General features: G+C 39.5%; 1 protein-coding gene across 2 annotated transcripts in view; it reads left to right on the top strand.

The window, feature by feature from the left end:
• The first annotated feature begins 6,983 nt into the window (after positions 1 to 6,983).
• The window catches only part of LOC134538926 (lysosome-associated membrane glycoprotein 3), a 42,620-nt gene continuing 31,731 nt past the window's right edge, over positions 6,984 to 17,872 (top strand). Inside the window, exon 1 of one of the 2 annotated variants that reach the window (XM_063380539.1) lies at positions 6,984 to 7,672. In XM_063380539.1, coding sequence (XP_063236609.1) covers positions 7,627 to 7,672 — 46 coding nt within the window. In that variant the 5' untranslated portion in view covers positions 6,984 to 7,626. The remainder of the gene's footprint in view (positions 7,673 to 17,872) is intronic. The other variant, XM_063380540.1, reaches the window with a different exon arrangement.

Below are 17,872 nucleotides of genomic sequence, written 5' to 3'. Positions count from 1 at the left end.
CAACACTTAACTGACCTCATTGTTAGTTCATTGTCTGAATTTTTCTTTACTGTGAATGTGCGTGTAGAATACTCATGCACTCTGCACTGTGCTGAATTAACTACAGTACATGAGACTTGCCAGGTGCCTTATTACTGAAAACGCAGGATTTTTGGGCTGTATCTCCAGTGATCGTTGTAGAACAAATACATTTGTAAGATAGTGTTTGGCAGGATTATGAAGGATAACCAATATTTCAACACAAACATAGATCAAAACTAAATTTCCTGTCTGTTGAAGTAACATGATGCGCATCGTTCTCTTCCAAAAGTTTACTGCACCGAACGTTCCCAGTTAATTCTGGGCCACACAGAGCGCTTACGACTACCGCTTGTGCACGTACTATGAAAGCATTTTTGACTTAAGCTAAAAATTACAGGTATTTGGCTTTAGCTTAAGTTCACTTATTGCCGGACCATTGGGCATTCTGGACTGTAGTCTCCGGATTAACAGAAGTCAACTGTATTAGCCTGCACTTTATTGAGTTCTACATTCAATCTGGGTTCATTATCAAACATAAAATTTTGACAGGAACTATAAGAGTACTAATATTAAAATTTGTTTTGGACGCAATTTATTTTGTGTGTTTGTAATAGGTACCTTTGGTAAAAATAAAAATAGTAATTTTTCTAACCAGTAATTTAAAAGTTTGCACAAATAAAAATGATTCTATCACAAAAATGTTATCAAGTCTGAAGAAATCTACGTTTCGACCTTAGGAACATAGAAAACACATTTTTATAACAATAGCCTGTTACTAGTCTCAATTTTTTTTTGTTTGAATAAAAGTATTTATTAGATGATTATAAATGGAAAAGTGTTGTTCTGCTAAACCAACAAGAGGGTATCTTTTGGGTCACAAATATCACTTAAGCCCTCAAAAATTACGTGCAAACTGTAGGTGTAAGGTCAAGCATTTTCAATCAAATTTTTTAAATCACTCAAATTTACTGCCTATCATTGAAATTTGTTGATCGCATCAATACAAGGTTTAAAACTGCAGTATGAATTTTTTTACAATTTTCCACATTTAGTAAAAAACTGGGGAAAATATCAATAGTTAATATATCAATTATTTAAAATCAATGGCAGTTTGATATGTATTTTTCTGCTAACAATTGTTTACAGAATTGCATAAAAGGTTGAAAGAGAAGATGTAGATTTTTATTACTGAGACACCAGTAGACATTTTGGACTTTACTATGATAGTGATGATTATGTTCCGGTTTAAACGTTTTTAATAACTTTTTTTTTTTACCTACTGACCTAGAAAAAAATTAGAAACTAAATATAAGGCTTCTACGAATCCTGATTTTTTTCCCCCCCTTCATTCAAATCTAATATCACAATATTTACAAATATCAAATATTTATCTAATCAAATTTTATCATATAGTGAAAAATATTTTTACACATAACATGACTCAAAGACAAATTGATTCCAAATACACTGAAGTAAAACAGAGAGTAAATACATAGAACCATTACCAAAAGGTGTAAACTAAAGGAGATTAAAAAAACAGGCATTTCATTTTCTCAAGTTTGAAAGTTATGTTAAATATAAAATAACGTTTGAATAATGTTGCATACAAATCTAAATTTCTCAGTAAATCATTGTAGCCTCATACATGTTAATTTTCTTTTGTGTGTGTGATGTGGTGTAGGTGTATGTATTGGTAACAAATAATATGAAAAAAATATTCAGATGAAAATGTTAAATTGATTATCAAATTATTCACTAATATTTTTTTCAAGTACTCGCAGACTCCTACAAACTGTAGTACCTAATATTAATGCATTTGTTGTAGTCCAAAGAAACGTTATAACAGTAACGGGTCTTTTAATCTGACATTCTATGGTTCTACATGCAAATTGAGTCGCTCTTGTTCAGATTTATTTTGGGTTTATTGCGCGCTGTTGCAATACTGTGGTACCACGTTTTTAGTTTTCTCAGAGTACACAGTTGATGTCTGTATTTATTTCAGTACAGTATTGACTGTGGGTTACATTTCTCATTTCACTTATATTAATAAACTCCCCGATGTATTTCATTCAATATATTTGGTTCCATCTTTAACTGTAGTAGTTTAATTTTTTTCTTTTGAGTATGACATTTATATTGGAAGGCATAGGCGTGCGCACGGTAGGTGCCACAGGTGCCTTGGCACCACCATTAGGGTTAACGTTATTTTGTTTTTTACAACCAGAAATAATACATACTTACAAAAACCCGTATTATTTCCAAAAAAAATGTGTTTTCCAATCGTGTCGAGTTACAGATATGTGCTCAACTGCTCATAACACTATCAGTATATCAATTATCAATCGAACCAACTATACACACGGAAACAAGCCAGGTGCAATTACTTGTGTTGTACACGCGGGCCGCGGCTACGAAACTTCTGAAATGTAAATACTTCTCCTAGTTCTCCTCGAATTACATAGAATGCGCGCTCTGTGTCCACTGTTCACTCCACTCGGCAGGCGCACGGAATAATAGCCGCCGTCCGCCAGGTAGCACTACTGTGTAGTGTTTACTCTTACTGTTTACTCATCAGTTTACTGTTCTAATGATTACACGAGTACAGCCTGTGTTTATTGCGTGGATCACTAATTAATTAATTATCATTTTATTTTCATTAGTTGACAGTTGTTATATATGGTTCGTTAATTGCTGTATAAGCTATATCTGTCTGTATGATGTATAAATGGGTGATTAAAATTAAAAAGCCGGATCCCAAAGAGGATTACTCGATGACTTATATGCAGTCGCCGACAAAACATTTTTGTTGTATTCCAAAAGTTAAAACTTTTGCCCACTCTTATTTGTGTAATTTTATTATTTTAATATTTTACATATTTGAGGTATGTTACAAAAACTCCCTTGATTTCTGGATTTTAAAACTTAACATCTGAGAATGTTTTTTCTAGCATTTATTTGGCGTCTTCAAAAAACATATAAGTACGGTTTTTCAAAGCCACCAGCATGAATTCCGTGCAAACAATTTGTGCAATTTACTTTATGGCTCAACAAAGCTTAAAACTGTAAATAGTTTAGTAGTTTTCCTGGTGATTATAACGTTCAAAGCCATAATTTGTCATAAAAAATGTTAAAAATTTTTACATCTGTGTATTTAATGTTTTTGTTCGGGAACACCTTAAATAGCACCATTTTGCGCTTTCAAATCCAAATTTTTCAGGGGTAGGACCCCCGGTACCCCCGCTTTTGGCTCGGGGTCCGTGAATGACAGGGCTGTTGTGTAATCTGGCACCACCAATACTGAAGTCCTGCGCACGCCTATGTTGGAAGGTATTAAGTAATGTACCATAAGAAGATGCATATTCTTCCAATGGTTTTACCTACCTCTTTTGCACCAACAAGATAAGTATGTACTATTTTTACATCTGCTATGCCTTCGCCAGGTGGGCAGGGAGAAGGGTGGTCATTGATGGATTCGTGGAAGAGGAAATTGTGTATGCACAACAAAGGTCACGTCACTCAGAAGCCTGCTTCGTGTTGCCGTGACATGTATTAAGTTCAGTATGGACAGGTGTGTGATGAGCAATAAGTGGCCTTTCTGTGTATATATAACCTTAGTATCTATGATGGTAAGGTAAGTTCATCCATGGTTATTCAATGCCTATAATTTTCTTACAAAGTGGTTTATTGATCTGCATTTATTTATAGTTTGAGAATGATTAGATGAGTAATTTTTCAGCCGGTAGCTACAGCTACTATCAACAAATTAATGGAAAAACCGTTTATGCACCTTAATGTTGGAATTTAATTAATTGACATAAATCTATATTAAAGAGATTTACCCTTTGGGCAGTAAAACTCGCGTGTTACACATTTTATGGATCGACAAGGCGTAATGCATAGCTTTAAACTTTTATTGAAGACAACATTGTGGGCTGACTTGGCTATCATTGCATTTAAACAAATCGGAACAAAAAGTTATCTTGGTGGTTGCAGGCTTGGAACTATTCCCCAATTACTTTAGAAACTTGGGTAAACACTAAACTGTAATTAATACATTTTCAAGCCCACTATATGTTGGTGCACTTTACAATATTGTTTCGATTTATTAAAATGAAATAATAAATCGTCGTGGGAAAAATTACTGGGTTCGTAAATGGATAGCCCAACTAAAGATTTTACTACACAGTTTTATTGATTGCCAATATTTATATCACTAACAAATAATCTTCTAAAAATGCCTAATAATCAATTACACTTAAAAATGTTTCTTCCCCAGTCACTCAGTTTTAACACACACACTGGGCCGCACCTCAGGCGCAACTCTCGCCGCAGCACCCCTCGTGGACCTCCGTCGCCGCCGTCGCACTTCCCTTCGCCGAGATCCCACTCGACGCCTCGCTCGGAACTTCGTCGCACCCGCGGCACTATCGCCCAGACACTCGCCCCAGAACTGAACTCCCCGGAGGCTGGCGTCCCTGGCTTATATAGGCCCAGGCGCCACTTCTAGAAGTCACGAGCGCGGCCGGGGCCAGTCGCGTCATGCCGCGCCGACCCGACGCCAGAAATCTCGAGACACGCGTCGGTAGCTCGCGGAACTCCCCAGCTGCAAGGTGTCAGATAACGTGTCAAAGGCAGAGCGTCGCTAGGGGAGCGGAGGGAAGGAGGGGGGAAGCGACGACCCTTGTAATCCACCAGGCGCGCGCGGCTCGTCTCACGTTGCGGTGGCCTCGTGACGTCAGTGGCCGTGCGGGGCCGCCAGCCAGCTCTGAACCTGCACGCGCCGCGGCCCTGCTTACGTTCGTAACAATATGTAAATTAAAGCAAAAAAAAACGTGTATTGATAAAAGAAGCTGAGATTAATCAAAATGGCTTGGCCGGGTGGTTGGGCCCGATCTGCAACGGCACAAGAAGGATCTCATGGGACGCAGTGTGTACGTGCGGACACGGACCTGTACGGATGAGCTTTACGTTTACGTTACTCCCGTGCAACCAATAGAATCAGAGCATTTGGCCGCAGTGTTAGCCATGTTTGTTTAAGTTTAAAAAAAAAACTTTAAAATGGTGTCAAGTGTATGTATATCTAGTGTCCTATCATTACTTTGTGGTTTATTTTATTAATTCGGATCCGAGGGGTGTATTTGAGATACTCTTTGGGATTCGGATTCGAGAAAATTTGAATGAGACCCCTACACCAATAAAAGCCCGTTAATTGAACTGCAGTGGGACATTTCACAGCTAAAAGGGCCATTTACGAATCAAACTTCGGATTTCCTTGCCAGCAAAACCCGGCAACAGCGGCTGGGGATTCAAAATAGCCTGCGAGCTATTATGTAGTCAACCAGTTCATTTCAAATGCGTACGTTTACCGCCTGCTGGGCATGCATCCGGTACTACTGGGCTGCGTGCCTGTGTAGTCTATGTCCAAGGGGTGGAAAAACCCTTAAAAAAAAAAATCTGTAAAGTCGGTTTACGGACGATAGTTTAACGTGACGTCATAACAAAACATCGATGAAATGATTGCATAATTTTATGAATAAAATTGAATAATTTTTATTGAATTATCACTATTTTGTATGGATCCAAAAAAGAAGTGAAATTAAATTTACAATTTAATTGATAAATTTACTTTTATTTGCACTCATTAATTCAAATATGTTTATTACTTTAACGAACAGATTATTTTAACTATTACTCTTATACATGTTTGCTATTTAACTTCTTCCAATATGTGTTATTCTGTTTTAAATATAGGACGATGATAGGAAAAAAAGTAGAAAACCAATGGGATTGTTTCAAGTTTAATGTGCCTCGAAAAAGTCAAATCGATGGTTGTTCCAATCGAGTGGAAGAGAGATAGATGCGGCGCAAGCGTACAATGAGCGTAACGGGACACTTTTTCGTGCGTGCAGCCGGCGTTCATCGATTTATTAGACGTTGTCATGTCAAAATGTCCGTGAAAACAACCATTTTACCTTTTTAGAAGTGAAACGTTTTTGCTGAGGGGTTGCAATTTTCGAGCGTTACGAAAATTCCGATCGCACGAGGGGAATAGTTAGGTACGGGGTGGGGGAACCGGTAGAGGAGGAGAATGCGCCAGCGGCGACGCCACTCCAACACATGCACTAGCGGTCGAATTGGAAGTCGCTGGTGCTTCTAGCGTGGAATCGTCTTTGAGCGCAAGGCTATGAAATGTCACGCAATCTTCTAGTCATGCAGTGGGCAAAAATGAAATTTGAGCGGTGACAATAACATTATGAGCCGGAGGGATGAAGATAAAGGTGTTTTTGCCATTTTCACTCTTTAAAAAAAAAAATAGTAGTTTAAAAACTACTCATCCGCACTCAGCAAGCTTTTAGATGCTTTTCGTAAACAGACTCCACTGGGACTCGATCAGTTTTCAATATCGTGTGATATTTCTCATTGGAGCTCTACACACCGTATGGGAACACACTACAGATCAACACCGGACAGCTCCGCGATTTCTGTGTGGAAACCTGACATTGTCGTCACTTCAGTCCAATATATGGAAGACAGTTTGTCCGGTATGAACGATGTATCTGTTTAATACATATTATGGTCAAAAGAAAATAACTTCATTTTTCTCTCAGATTTTTTTTTTAATTATACATATTAATAGGGGGAATATAAACTTCCAGTTATTCGAATTGTTTAAAAAAGAAGTTATTTATCTTTGACACCAGATAATTATAATATATAAATTAAAAAATTTTGTCTGTCATATATTTTTTTTTGTGTAGTTGTACCTCTCGCAGCTGGGTTATTTTTCACTTTCTCAGCCGTGTTGTTTGCATAGAACTGTCAGGTGCCAGTATCCAGTGTTATCCTGCCGTATGGCGTGACCCGGTTATGCTGGATTCACAATTGAAAAAATAACAGTAACAGTAACAGTAGGTCGTGTGCATAGGATATGAACGCCATGTTTCCTAACCTAACGATTCACAATAGCAGAAAGTTGGTCGTGTGCGTGGGAGCGAGGTCGTGCGCATAGGAGTGAATTGAATATATTTTATTTCGGTCGCGTACGCATGGCACAACAGCCAATGAGAGAAGAGCAGGGTGTTTTTTTTGGCGGGACTAGAAATATGTTTATTTTTATTTACCATATTGTGGTAAGAAATTGTCGAGATAATAATAGTACTATCGTTATTTTGAAAGTTAATATGTTTATTTACTAACACTGCTAACAGATGTCGCATAGTTCATTGGCTGAAATTAACAGTAATAATTCAATTGTGAACCGATTTCGCACAGGTCGTGTGGCTATAATGCACTCGCTTAATTTTTTTAATTGGTGACGCGCGCCTGCGCGCCTTGCTAGTGTTGGCAACGCGCAGAAAACAATTGAACGAAGGGAAATTTCAAGAGCCACCTGCTTCGTTTCAGCGCTCATAGAGGGCAGAGGTGAGGGCGCCCGCTTCCCTGCGCTCCTGCATTCTCTTATTGATCTGCCTCCCCCGCCCCTTTCTTCTTCCCATCTCGACACTACACCCTGATTCCGTTCCCCTCTCCCCTTCCCGCACCAATTGGCGAACCAGGCGAACGCACCGTGCAAACCAACCGCTACTTCGAGTCGCCAGCGGAAACATGAAGCGACCGTTGAGGAGTCGACATCTGTTGCTCATCCTCGTGGGTAAGTGGCTCAACGGTCCTTTTTCAAGTATTATAATTTCAATATTCATTGTGGCCGATAAGTCGTCTGCGTTTGCGCCTTTTTTTTGTCTCGAACGAATTCCAGATTTGTAGGTTAGGTCACCTCTCCAGCGCTATTTGAATTTTAGAACATTTCTTGGTGCGATGTAAGCTCTTCAACAATACGTTTACAAGGATTAGGTCTTCATAAACTTTTCACGCCGTTATAAAGTCGTGTTAAGATATAGGTAGTTTAAATTCATTCGATATTTTATGAAGGTTTTTTTTTGTACCCGTAATATTTCAGAACATTTTAGTCTCAGAAATATTATTGGTCCATAACCCACAAAATAAAATTATATAAAATCTTTCAGGCCTGTTATTTTGGTATATTTCGATCCGCCGCCGGCTTCTGCGAGTTATTATTGGGAGCGTAGCGTGCCAGTGGTTAATAATCGTTAAAGAATATTCCAGTCCCGGGGCCCATTCAACCCGAGCAAGCTTCGCGTGGGAGAGTCAGTGCCGTGTGTGGGTGTGTGCACATGTGTGTGGGCGGATAGCCGTCTGACCTTTGACATTGCGGTCCGGGACGAGACCCACCAAGCCGTTAATTGGATAACGATGATCCGGACGAAACAAAAAAAAAATCTTCAGAACGAAAAACTCGGGTGGAATTCACTGCGCATGTTTAACTTCAGTTATTATTTAAAATGTACACGGCGAGAGAGAAAGAGAAATTTTACGAAAAAAAAAAAAAAAAAGTTTATATTTGTGGGGGTAGAACACCAAATTTTGACTCCCGAAATGTTAGGATTCCCTTCCAAATTAAACATTAACCTAGTTAGGTTAACATATTCTTGAGTTGTAGCTACTGTGAACAAATTATTTGTTGATTTATACACAACTAAAAGGAAATGTGATGGAGACGGTTTACATTCAGGCAATACCTGCATTATACGTGTTTATTGGGCTGTAGATACAAAGTGGAAAAGGTTTATAGGTGCCTAGCATGTAAATGAAATATTTAAAATAGCATTTTCAGAATTAGTACACTTTTTAAAATAACTAATTCTGTATAAGTTATGTGTACCGTGATACAAAGACAAAAAAAAACTTCATTTTCAAGGGAAAAAAATATTTTTTCACAATTCTATTTCCACAAGATAATGGCCAACGTGTTACATCAGAACTAAGTTATACCATTTTAAAGAATATTCTATAAAAAATTTTATAACTTATTTGTTCCAAAAAAAATACTAAAGAAATAGTTTGTTCGTGACAAGATCGTTTTGTACAAAATAACTTTTGTTAAGCTATAAATTATGTCACAGCAGGAAACTCTACAATAATTTCAGTTTTATTGTCTCATGCTGTAAATTTTTGTATTAAAAATTTTAAATAAAATTATTTTGCAGCTACACAAAACTAAATTTATTTAATATATCTGTGTTACTCCTCAATTTTGAAGAGAATTTTATATAACTTAATGCCGATTATGAAAAGTATGTTCATAAATTTTAAAGAAACCTTATCCTGTATAATTTAAATCATGAGTTTATTGTAGGTATTTTAGTGACTTAAGATTCAGCTCAATAATTAAAATATAAATAATAAAATTAACGTTTAAGGTATTCTATATGAAGCTGTTACAATATATATTTGCTGTTTCTCATTTATATTTTCTCACCAGTTTTTTATGTAGGTATATATTCTTCCATAGAGATAAATTCATTAAGCAAAAGGATTTCATTTTTAAATATTTACGTATCAATAATTTAAGGTGGTGGTACGATTGCAGCTTATATATTTATTACATAACCGTTTTAAGTTCTCTATCGTGCGAGCGGCACAAGCTCTCTTATTCTTTTAAATATTCCTGCTATTTAAGTGTCATAGTGGCATAGTGTTCATAGGCAATGTCTTGACTGCACTATTGCGCCGCCATTGATTCACGTCAGTAGCCTGCTGTGTAGACAACCCGTCGATCACTGACGACACACGTGTAGCGTGCATGGGAGGCGACCTGACTCGTACAGGTCCCATCAAAAGTTTAAGACCACAAGTAGATTATAGGTGATATTCTGGATATAAAGTTCTGGTAAATTACTTACTAATTTAAAATCTCTTGAAATCCTTAGTGTAGGTATCGTTATGTAACTAATCAATAACTAATTTTAGAAATTTTTGTTAAAATAAAATTGAACCCTAGGAAATTTTTATTCAAATATTTATTTTTTTAAAAAAAAATTCGAGATAATGGACTAAATATCAATTTTCGTATTTTTTTGGACAAATGTGTGTCTAGTAAAGTTATACACATCGCAAGAATATGGTGATTTGTTTTGAAAATTATAATTAGTAAATAAAGTTACGTAAACGAATAGTAGTTCGGAGTAAAATTTCCTAGCGTTATTATTTGCCAACTAGGAATCAAAAACCATTAATATATATTTTTTTATATTTTAGATTGTAGGTGCGCAGTTGCCAATCAGAGAAATATACAGATGGAGCATAAGGTCCGTTTCTAGACGAGAAGTGATGAAGCCAGAAAAAAATGGCGGGGGTGTGCTACACGTACCAATATGGCGACCGTTTGTTTACACATAATGTATCAGCTTTACCTTAATTGGAGGTTAAATTGAAAAAAAAATTGGCAATTTGCATCATTACATTTGTATTATGAAGATTCGTGTTGGACTTTTAATGTAGCCTATATAAACATATTAACCAGTAATGTTTTGATCTAATTTTCTACCGAACAGCTTAACTACAGTCGTTAATAAAAGCAGGCTAGAACAGCTTATGCAAACACAAGGTGACACAGAAAAACGGTAACTTGTGGCAAAAAGATAAAAATAGAATACATGTAACTACTCGAAATTTTATCGACAGTAATTGAACCATGACAACTTGCCTTTTTAAGGAATCAAAATCCAAATTTACAATTTCTGAAAATTACGTCCTGCAAATGACGCCCTTGTCTACGTATACATTCTTCTAATCTGTGGTTCAGGTCCCCCCCCCCCCCCTCCAAATTGATCGCTGCCACATCTCAGATGGGGATGCCTTGAATTCCGTCTTCAATTCTTCCGGTGTCGTGTGGACCCCGACTCTTGAGGCAGTCCCGCAAGGAGAAAAACAAAATCACAAACCGATAACTCAAATTGATAATTTTGGATTGTTTTTTCCCGCAAAAGGCAAGTCGTAATGGTTCAATTACTGTCAGTAAAAATTTCGTGTCGTTGCGTGTGTTCTATTTTTATTCTTTGGCCAGGAGTTGACGTTTTTTCTGTGTCATACGTAACAGCTTTGTTCCAACCTTTTGATCGGCACTCTCCACCAGCCCTCCCATACGTGCGCCCTTTAAGGGTGCATTGGGAGTGGTTTACAGATCATTTTATTAATTCTAGAGCAAGTAAAACTACGACAGAGTTGTAAAAGGGATCTCTTCCCCCCCCCCCCTCTTTGACCAGGAAGGTGTTAGAGGGGGACGCACCACAACGCCGAAATGCCAAATTGACCACAACGCCGACAGCTAGAAAACTGCTATGTACCACAACGCCGAAATACACTAACGCCGAAAAATGTCATTGCAGGACTGCCACAACGGTTAGGTTAGACTAGGTTAGATAGGAATAGGTTAGGTAGGACTAGGTTAGGTAGGACTAGGTTAGGTAGGACTAGGTTAGGTAGGACTAGGTTAGGTTAGACTAGGTTAGGTTAGGCTAGGTTAGGCTAGAATAGGCAGGGCTAGAATAGGCTAGGTTAAGTTAGGTTAGGTTATATTATGCTAGGTTAGGTTAGGTTAGGTAAGATTAGATTTGATTGTGGTATTTCGGCTTTAAGGTCCATTTAAGAAACACACTCAAATTCATTCAGTTGTTATTTCGGCGTTGTGGTACACAGCAGTTTTATAGCTGCCGGCGTTGTGGTCAATTTTGATATTCGGCGTTATGGTATTTCGGCGTTGTGGTAACGACCCGTGTTAGAGCCTCAGCATGACCGAAGTCATCACCTTAGCCCGCTGCCTCACTCAGCTGACCAGACAAGTTGTTTCGGGCCGAAGCCCGGCCAAGCCTCACCACCTCCACTTCCTAGGTCTTAACCCGTTGGGGTATACCAGGAGCACTAACTTTTCTTCTTTTTCATCCAGATGGCAGCTGGTGACTTGGACATCTGGATGTTGGCCTCAGATGTTCTATTTGCCATGTTGGAATGGTGTTCACCATTCTCTTGCCTCGACTAAAAACAACTTATCCTTTCTGTTCACCTCCGTGCCAGCATCCAGAATAAAGCTTTGTAAATGAGTAAATATTCCTTGTCCTCTTGCGTCCACGCATAAGATGATTGCACGACGGTGGTTATTTAAAAACACTACTTGTCAAGCCACGTGGGATATCACGCATGTTTCTGCACTGGGACGGTTGCCTGTACCCAGTGCAGCCACATAGCGTGGGCACTGATCCCACCGCCTTCCTTGGGTTTTCTTTCTTTTCCTTCTTGACTTGTCCTTGTTAAAACTCTTCCATGCACCTTCTTGCTGCACCCGCAGCCTCTTCCCTGCACCTGCTTCCTGTTTCCATTCTTGTCTTTCTTGTTCCTTCTTCTGTTGTCTAAAATCTTGATGTCACGTCTTAAAACTCCTATCCAGGATTGTTCTGTCCTGAATAGATCTTCTGTGGTAAAACAGCCAGTAGTTGTCAGCTGACTAAAATTGTCAAATCCGGTTCGTGTTGGAAATTGGCTTGTCTTGCTGAAATACTTTCTACAACCTTTTAACGAGCTTGTGCCCCTTAAAAGGCTGTGTATGGTCAAACACGAATCGACCATAGGTCATTTCAGCTTGCCTCTTTAGGTATAGGAAATTGATGTTTATTCCTAGTCTTTCGAAGTTTGCTTGCAGCAGTTCCTTCAACTGCTCGATTTCCAGGGGGATGTTATTTCTTGCCAGCATATGCCTGTCAACAGCATCCATATTGGGGAAGTTGATCATATCCCCTCCATCCATGCTGCGAAGTATCACTGCTATAGTGTCCTTTTGGATCTTTGGCTCATCGAGTCTTGATATTCTGAGATCATATTCAAGTTTGGAGTAGATCTTAGCTGATCCAAACTAGGTCCTTCCACCTGGTGTATTTCTGGAATTTCTTGTAGTTGAACAACTGGTGCTGCATTGACTTCATAATCCATTAATTCTTGTTGTCTTTTCTTATGTAAAATGATTTCCCTTTGCTTAGGGTCATTCTCGTCCAATTCTGCAATACGCTTTGCGTATTCGTGATCTGTCCTCCGGTGTTGTTCTCGGATTATTTTCTGAATTGGTTCAGCGGTTCTGCCTTCCCTGACGAAACAAACTGGTTTCCAGGAAAATGGCCAAACGTACTTTTGACAGGTCTCACTCCCCATATTCTTCCATGTATTGTCCTTCCGATGCCATCCAAACATCAAATTCCTCCAGTCTTTTGCCGATTTCCCGCACATATTCACGCCAGATGTTAAATCTATTCCTTTGCTGTAGCATGCTATCTATGTTTGCCAGTCTTTGGCCAGCCAATGCAGGGTGTCCCGCATACCTCACCCTGACATCCTGTGTTTTCGAGCAGTCATACTGTTCATGTGCCACTCTGTCTGGAACATCACATGTTGCACAAAGTTGATCCTGTACCAGATTCATTGTAAACAGTTTATGTTTGAAGTTCCCATGTCCTGAGAGATATTGTGTGACATAGTGGTCTGGCTCGATCCATTTTTGCTTAAGTCTTTTCCGGACGTCAGGAAAAAGTATATACGTATGTCTCCCCTTACTGGACACCTTCTTTGCCATGCATCTAATGTTAGTTCTCTGGCAATCCATCTGTCCTCCCTGGTGACCACCTCCCGTGCAGCAAGCAGTGCCAACTCCCCTCTTTCTTTGATTTTCAAGTCAATCGGGATTACTCCTGCGATTACTTGAAGAGCCTCTGTTTATATTGTTCTGTACGCCTTAGTAATGGTTAGTAATGCTGCCCTTTGCGAGCTCAATGCAATTTTCTTGTTATGCTCTTTTCCAGCTTCTGCGTACCAAACTGCTGCTGCATAACAGATGATCCCCAGGAAGACTCCTGTATACATTGTTTTTAGTGTATCGAACACTAGGCCCCAGTTAGCAGGTGCTACAGCTCTTAATGCGTGAAATAACTCCATTGCTTTATTACTGGCATTGGTTATGTGGCTCTTGAATTGAGCACGTGCATCTATTGCGACTCCTAGATACTTTAGCACCGTAACTGCCTTGACTGGCCTTCCTTGGTAGCGCACTACTGGTGGTCTTGTACTTAGCTTGCCCTTCAGCATTATGGCTTCCATCTTGTGTGGAGCAATTCGAAGTTTGCATCTCTCTGTCCATGCATTTACTATAGCAAGGGCTTCTTCAGCTTTTTCTTCGAGCATTCTTCTTGATGATCCTGGAATTAGAAGCAATCCATCATCAGCATAGCCATATATAGTACATCCATCTGGTAGATTTTGCTGCAATAATTCATCAAACAATATATTCCATAGGAGTGGACCCAGGACGGAGCCTTGTGGGCATCCTTTGGTTAGTTGCTTCTGATGTTGAACTTGTCCAACTTTGCACAGACATACCCGGTCTTGGAAGAATGCTCGAATGCTCTTGTAGATGTTCTTTGGACACTTAAATTCCCTTAACCTCCATAGTATTTGTGGTCACCATGCATTGTCGAACACCCCTGCTATGTCAATAGTGATAGCTAGTACATATTGCATGTTGCTCATATGAACTTCTTTAACTACATCCAGAATTGCTAATTCTGTACTACGACCTTTTCGAAAGCCATATTGCTTGTCACTGATGCTGTGCTCAAATTCCAAGAAATCCACAAGCCTTTGCGACAAAAGATGTTCATATATTTTACCAATCAACGGTAACATTGTCAGTGGACGATACGAGCTCAGAGACCCAGGGTCTTTACCATTACCCTTGTAGAGTATCTTTAGTACACCAATTTTCCAGTCTTTTGGAAACACACCTTTCTCAAAGCATTCGTTGAATAAATCCAGCAGTTGTGATCGAGTTCTGCTATAGACCCTCCATAGAATTTCTGTTGTGATATTATTGTGTCCTGGTGCCTTCTTAGGTTTTAGGTTTTTGACGATCCAGTTAAGTTCATTTTCTGTAAATGGCGGAGTGTTCTCCATTTCTGGCTTAGCCATAATAGTATTACGTTTTTCACTTTGTTAAAAAGTGTCCATAAAAGAATCGTCATCAGGCAATAATCCATCCATAATATGGATTAAGTTCTCTTTGACTTTGTCAGTTGTTTGCCATTGAAGACTAGACCAGGTAACTCGATAGGGCACTTGATCTTATTTGCACACATTTTGTACACTAGTCCCCAAGGGTCTTTGTTACCCTCTTCAGACACTAGTTTCCTCCAGGAGTCTTTCTTAGCAGACTTGATCATTCTTGAATAGCTCTTTCTTAGAGTTCTGTACTCTTCAAGGTGTATTTGCCTCAAGACTGGATCCCTTTGTCTCTTTAACTGTTTTCTTTTATCTCTTACTTTTTTCCTCTTTGTCTCAAGCTCGTAGGTCCACCAACTGCATCCTTTTTCTCTGTTTTTAAGGACAATCATGTGGCTATTACACATATCTATAATAGCCTATTTTATAAGAGTGGCATCATGATCAGGGTCGTTTGTCTTTTTCGATTCATACTCATCCATTTCCCCTACTAATTTTCTATCGAATTTGTACCAGTCCACATTCTTGCATCCATATCTTATTCCACTATCCTTTCTGGTGTATCCAGATGTTTCATGCAGCTCAAATCTGATGAGTCTATGATCACTTGTAATTTCGTCCAGAACATCCCAGTCCCTGATGTTATTTCTTATTTTAATGTCTGAGAGAGTGACATCGATATAGGATTCAGTGTCTCGTGACGGTGAGACATAAGTTGCCATTGATCCTGGGGAGTTAGCAATCCAGAGGTCTTTAGCCGTTATGTACTGTGCAACCATCATGCCTTTTTCATTTGTAACAGGAGATCCCCACATCTCCGATTTGGCATTGACATCTCCTCCGATTATCACTCTCTCTGTTCTTATAACATCTATAATTTTATCCCAATATTGTAGGTGTATTTCTGTATCGTCTGCGAACTGAAAGTAGGATGATTCTATGAACACCCTCTTTTGTCCCAGTTCCATACTCAGACATGATGTTCATTGCTGACTGAGGACATCAATAGGACTTTTCTGTCAGGATCTCTCACCCAGATTGCTGTATTCGGGTTGTTTCCAACACTGTAGACTTTCTTTGGTATTTCAAGTATCGATCCTCTTACCACGTAAGGTTCCTGGATGAGTACTATATCAAGTTTTTCCTTGTTAGCATACTTAGCCAATTCCACAGAAGCGACAGCAGAGCCTTGTAAGTTAATTTGCCCAAACTTAATAGTTGTATTACTATTCATACTCGATTCTGTCTAATTACCTAGACAGAGCCTTTTGATATTCAGGGCAGTCCGTAGAATTAACACTATGATCATACTCTCGTTTAGCCTTCTTGCAATTTGCACATTTGTCCCCATTGTTCTTATTTTTGCATTCCTCATACTTGTGTCCTGCTTCTCCACATGCAGAACAGGTTAATTGGCCTCTACATGTTTGTGCTATATGGCCGAAACCCTGGCACTTGTAGCATCTGGTAGCTACAATATAATCTTTGATTTTACAAGAGGAGAATCCAATGTAGATATGACCTTTAACCATGAGTATGTTCCTTATCTTGGAAGAACATTCTAAGACAATGTGTACTTTGTCTTTATTTTCTTTGGGGCCTTTGCGCAATCTGACTATCGTATCTTTTACAAATGTGTCCTTGGGGATTTCAGATTCCCGCAAGTTCTGCACGTGTATCGTGTCAAGAAGATCCTCTTTGTCCATCTCACGAGGTACGTCATAAATGATGACCTTTGGACCCCTGCTTTTTGGTTTTTCGAACCTTAGTCCAAGTGCTTTAAGTCGCTCTGTATTCTTGATCTTTTCCAAGGAAGTTTCATCAGCCTCGATCATGATGCCACCCCTGGCCACTTTCCTCACCCCTTTCATATGCAATTGATCTTGCACGGGGTTTACGTTCGACATCAACTTTTTCTTTGTTTCTTCACTGGTTTGTTTTTCATCGTCAGGGTAGGCGATGATCAGTTGTTTTTTTCGGACGGGTGGTTGTCCATTGTTCCTCATTGGACTTCTCGCCCTTTTTATCTTGCTTCAAGATAGAAGCAAATGTGGGTCTCAGGGGAACTTCAGTTGTCTTTCTTACCTCAAGTTGTTCAAGTTTGCCCCTGAGCTTGGCATTTTCCAGTAGAGATCGATCCAGGAGCCCTTTCAACTGGACGATTCTAGGTAGAATGTAGTTGGAAGCTACTTTATTGACCTTTGATATATCAGTTGTTGTATACACGGTCAATTCTTGCAGAAGTATTTCTGCTTTAGCAAGCATCACTTGTTCTGTACTGGAGGAATCCTCTTCCTCTGCTGTGTTGACAGCACTTGCACCTTCTCCATCCTCTTTTTTCAGCAAGTCTGCAAACACGAGCTTGACTATATTTGCGTCTTGTCCGTGAATGGCAGGATATACTGCCATGATCCATTTTTTCTCCTGTGTTGTGGGCACAGGAATTGAATTCCAGCTGTGCGAGTATCTAGGATTCTGTCAATCCAGACAGGAATCTTACTTGTCGTCATTGTGTCCTCCATCTGAGCTTTGGACAGTGCCTTACGGCGTTGTCCCCAGTTCCCCTTGATCGGGTTCTGGGGGGGGGGGGAGCCAGCAACTCCTCGTACCAATGCATGTTATGTCTTAATTAGCGTCCCTTCACTGAATTGCGCCTCTCTCCTGAATTTGCAACCTCCGCCTCCCGGCGGGGTTATACCCTCTTAGCCGTCCAAGGTCTTATGGCGGGCTAGCTCTTTGGTTCTTCAACCGTGAAGGTTTACCGACTGATGGCCTTGGATCGTTGCCATCCTTTGGCCCACGTTGAGGGAGGGTATTGTCCGACCTCCTTCACAAGCGCGGCTCTCTACCTTCCGCTCACACAGTGTATACACAAGGTGTGGGGTTAGCTCGAGGTGCGGCACAATCCTCAGGGTAAATAGGAGATACCCCGAGAAAACTGACCAGACAGTTGGCAGTG

This window comes from Bacillus rossius, chromosome 14 (assembly GCF_032445375.1).
Source record: "Bacillus rossius redtenbacheri isolate Brsri chromosome 14, Brsri_v3, whole genome shotgun sequence".
Lineage (NCBI taxonomy): Eukaryota > Metazoa > Arthropoda > Insecta > Phasmatodea > Bacillidae > Bacillus > Bacillus rossius.
Note: the sequence above shows the minus strand (reverse complement) of the source record. Positions and strands in the feature narration are given on the sequence as shown.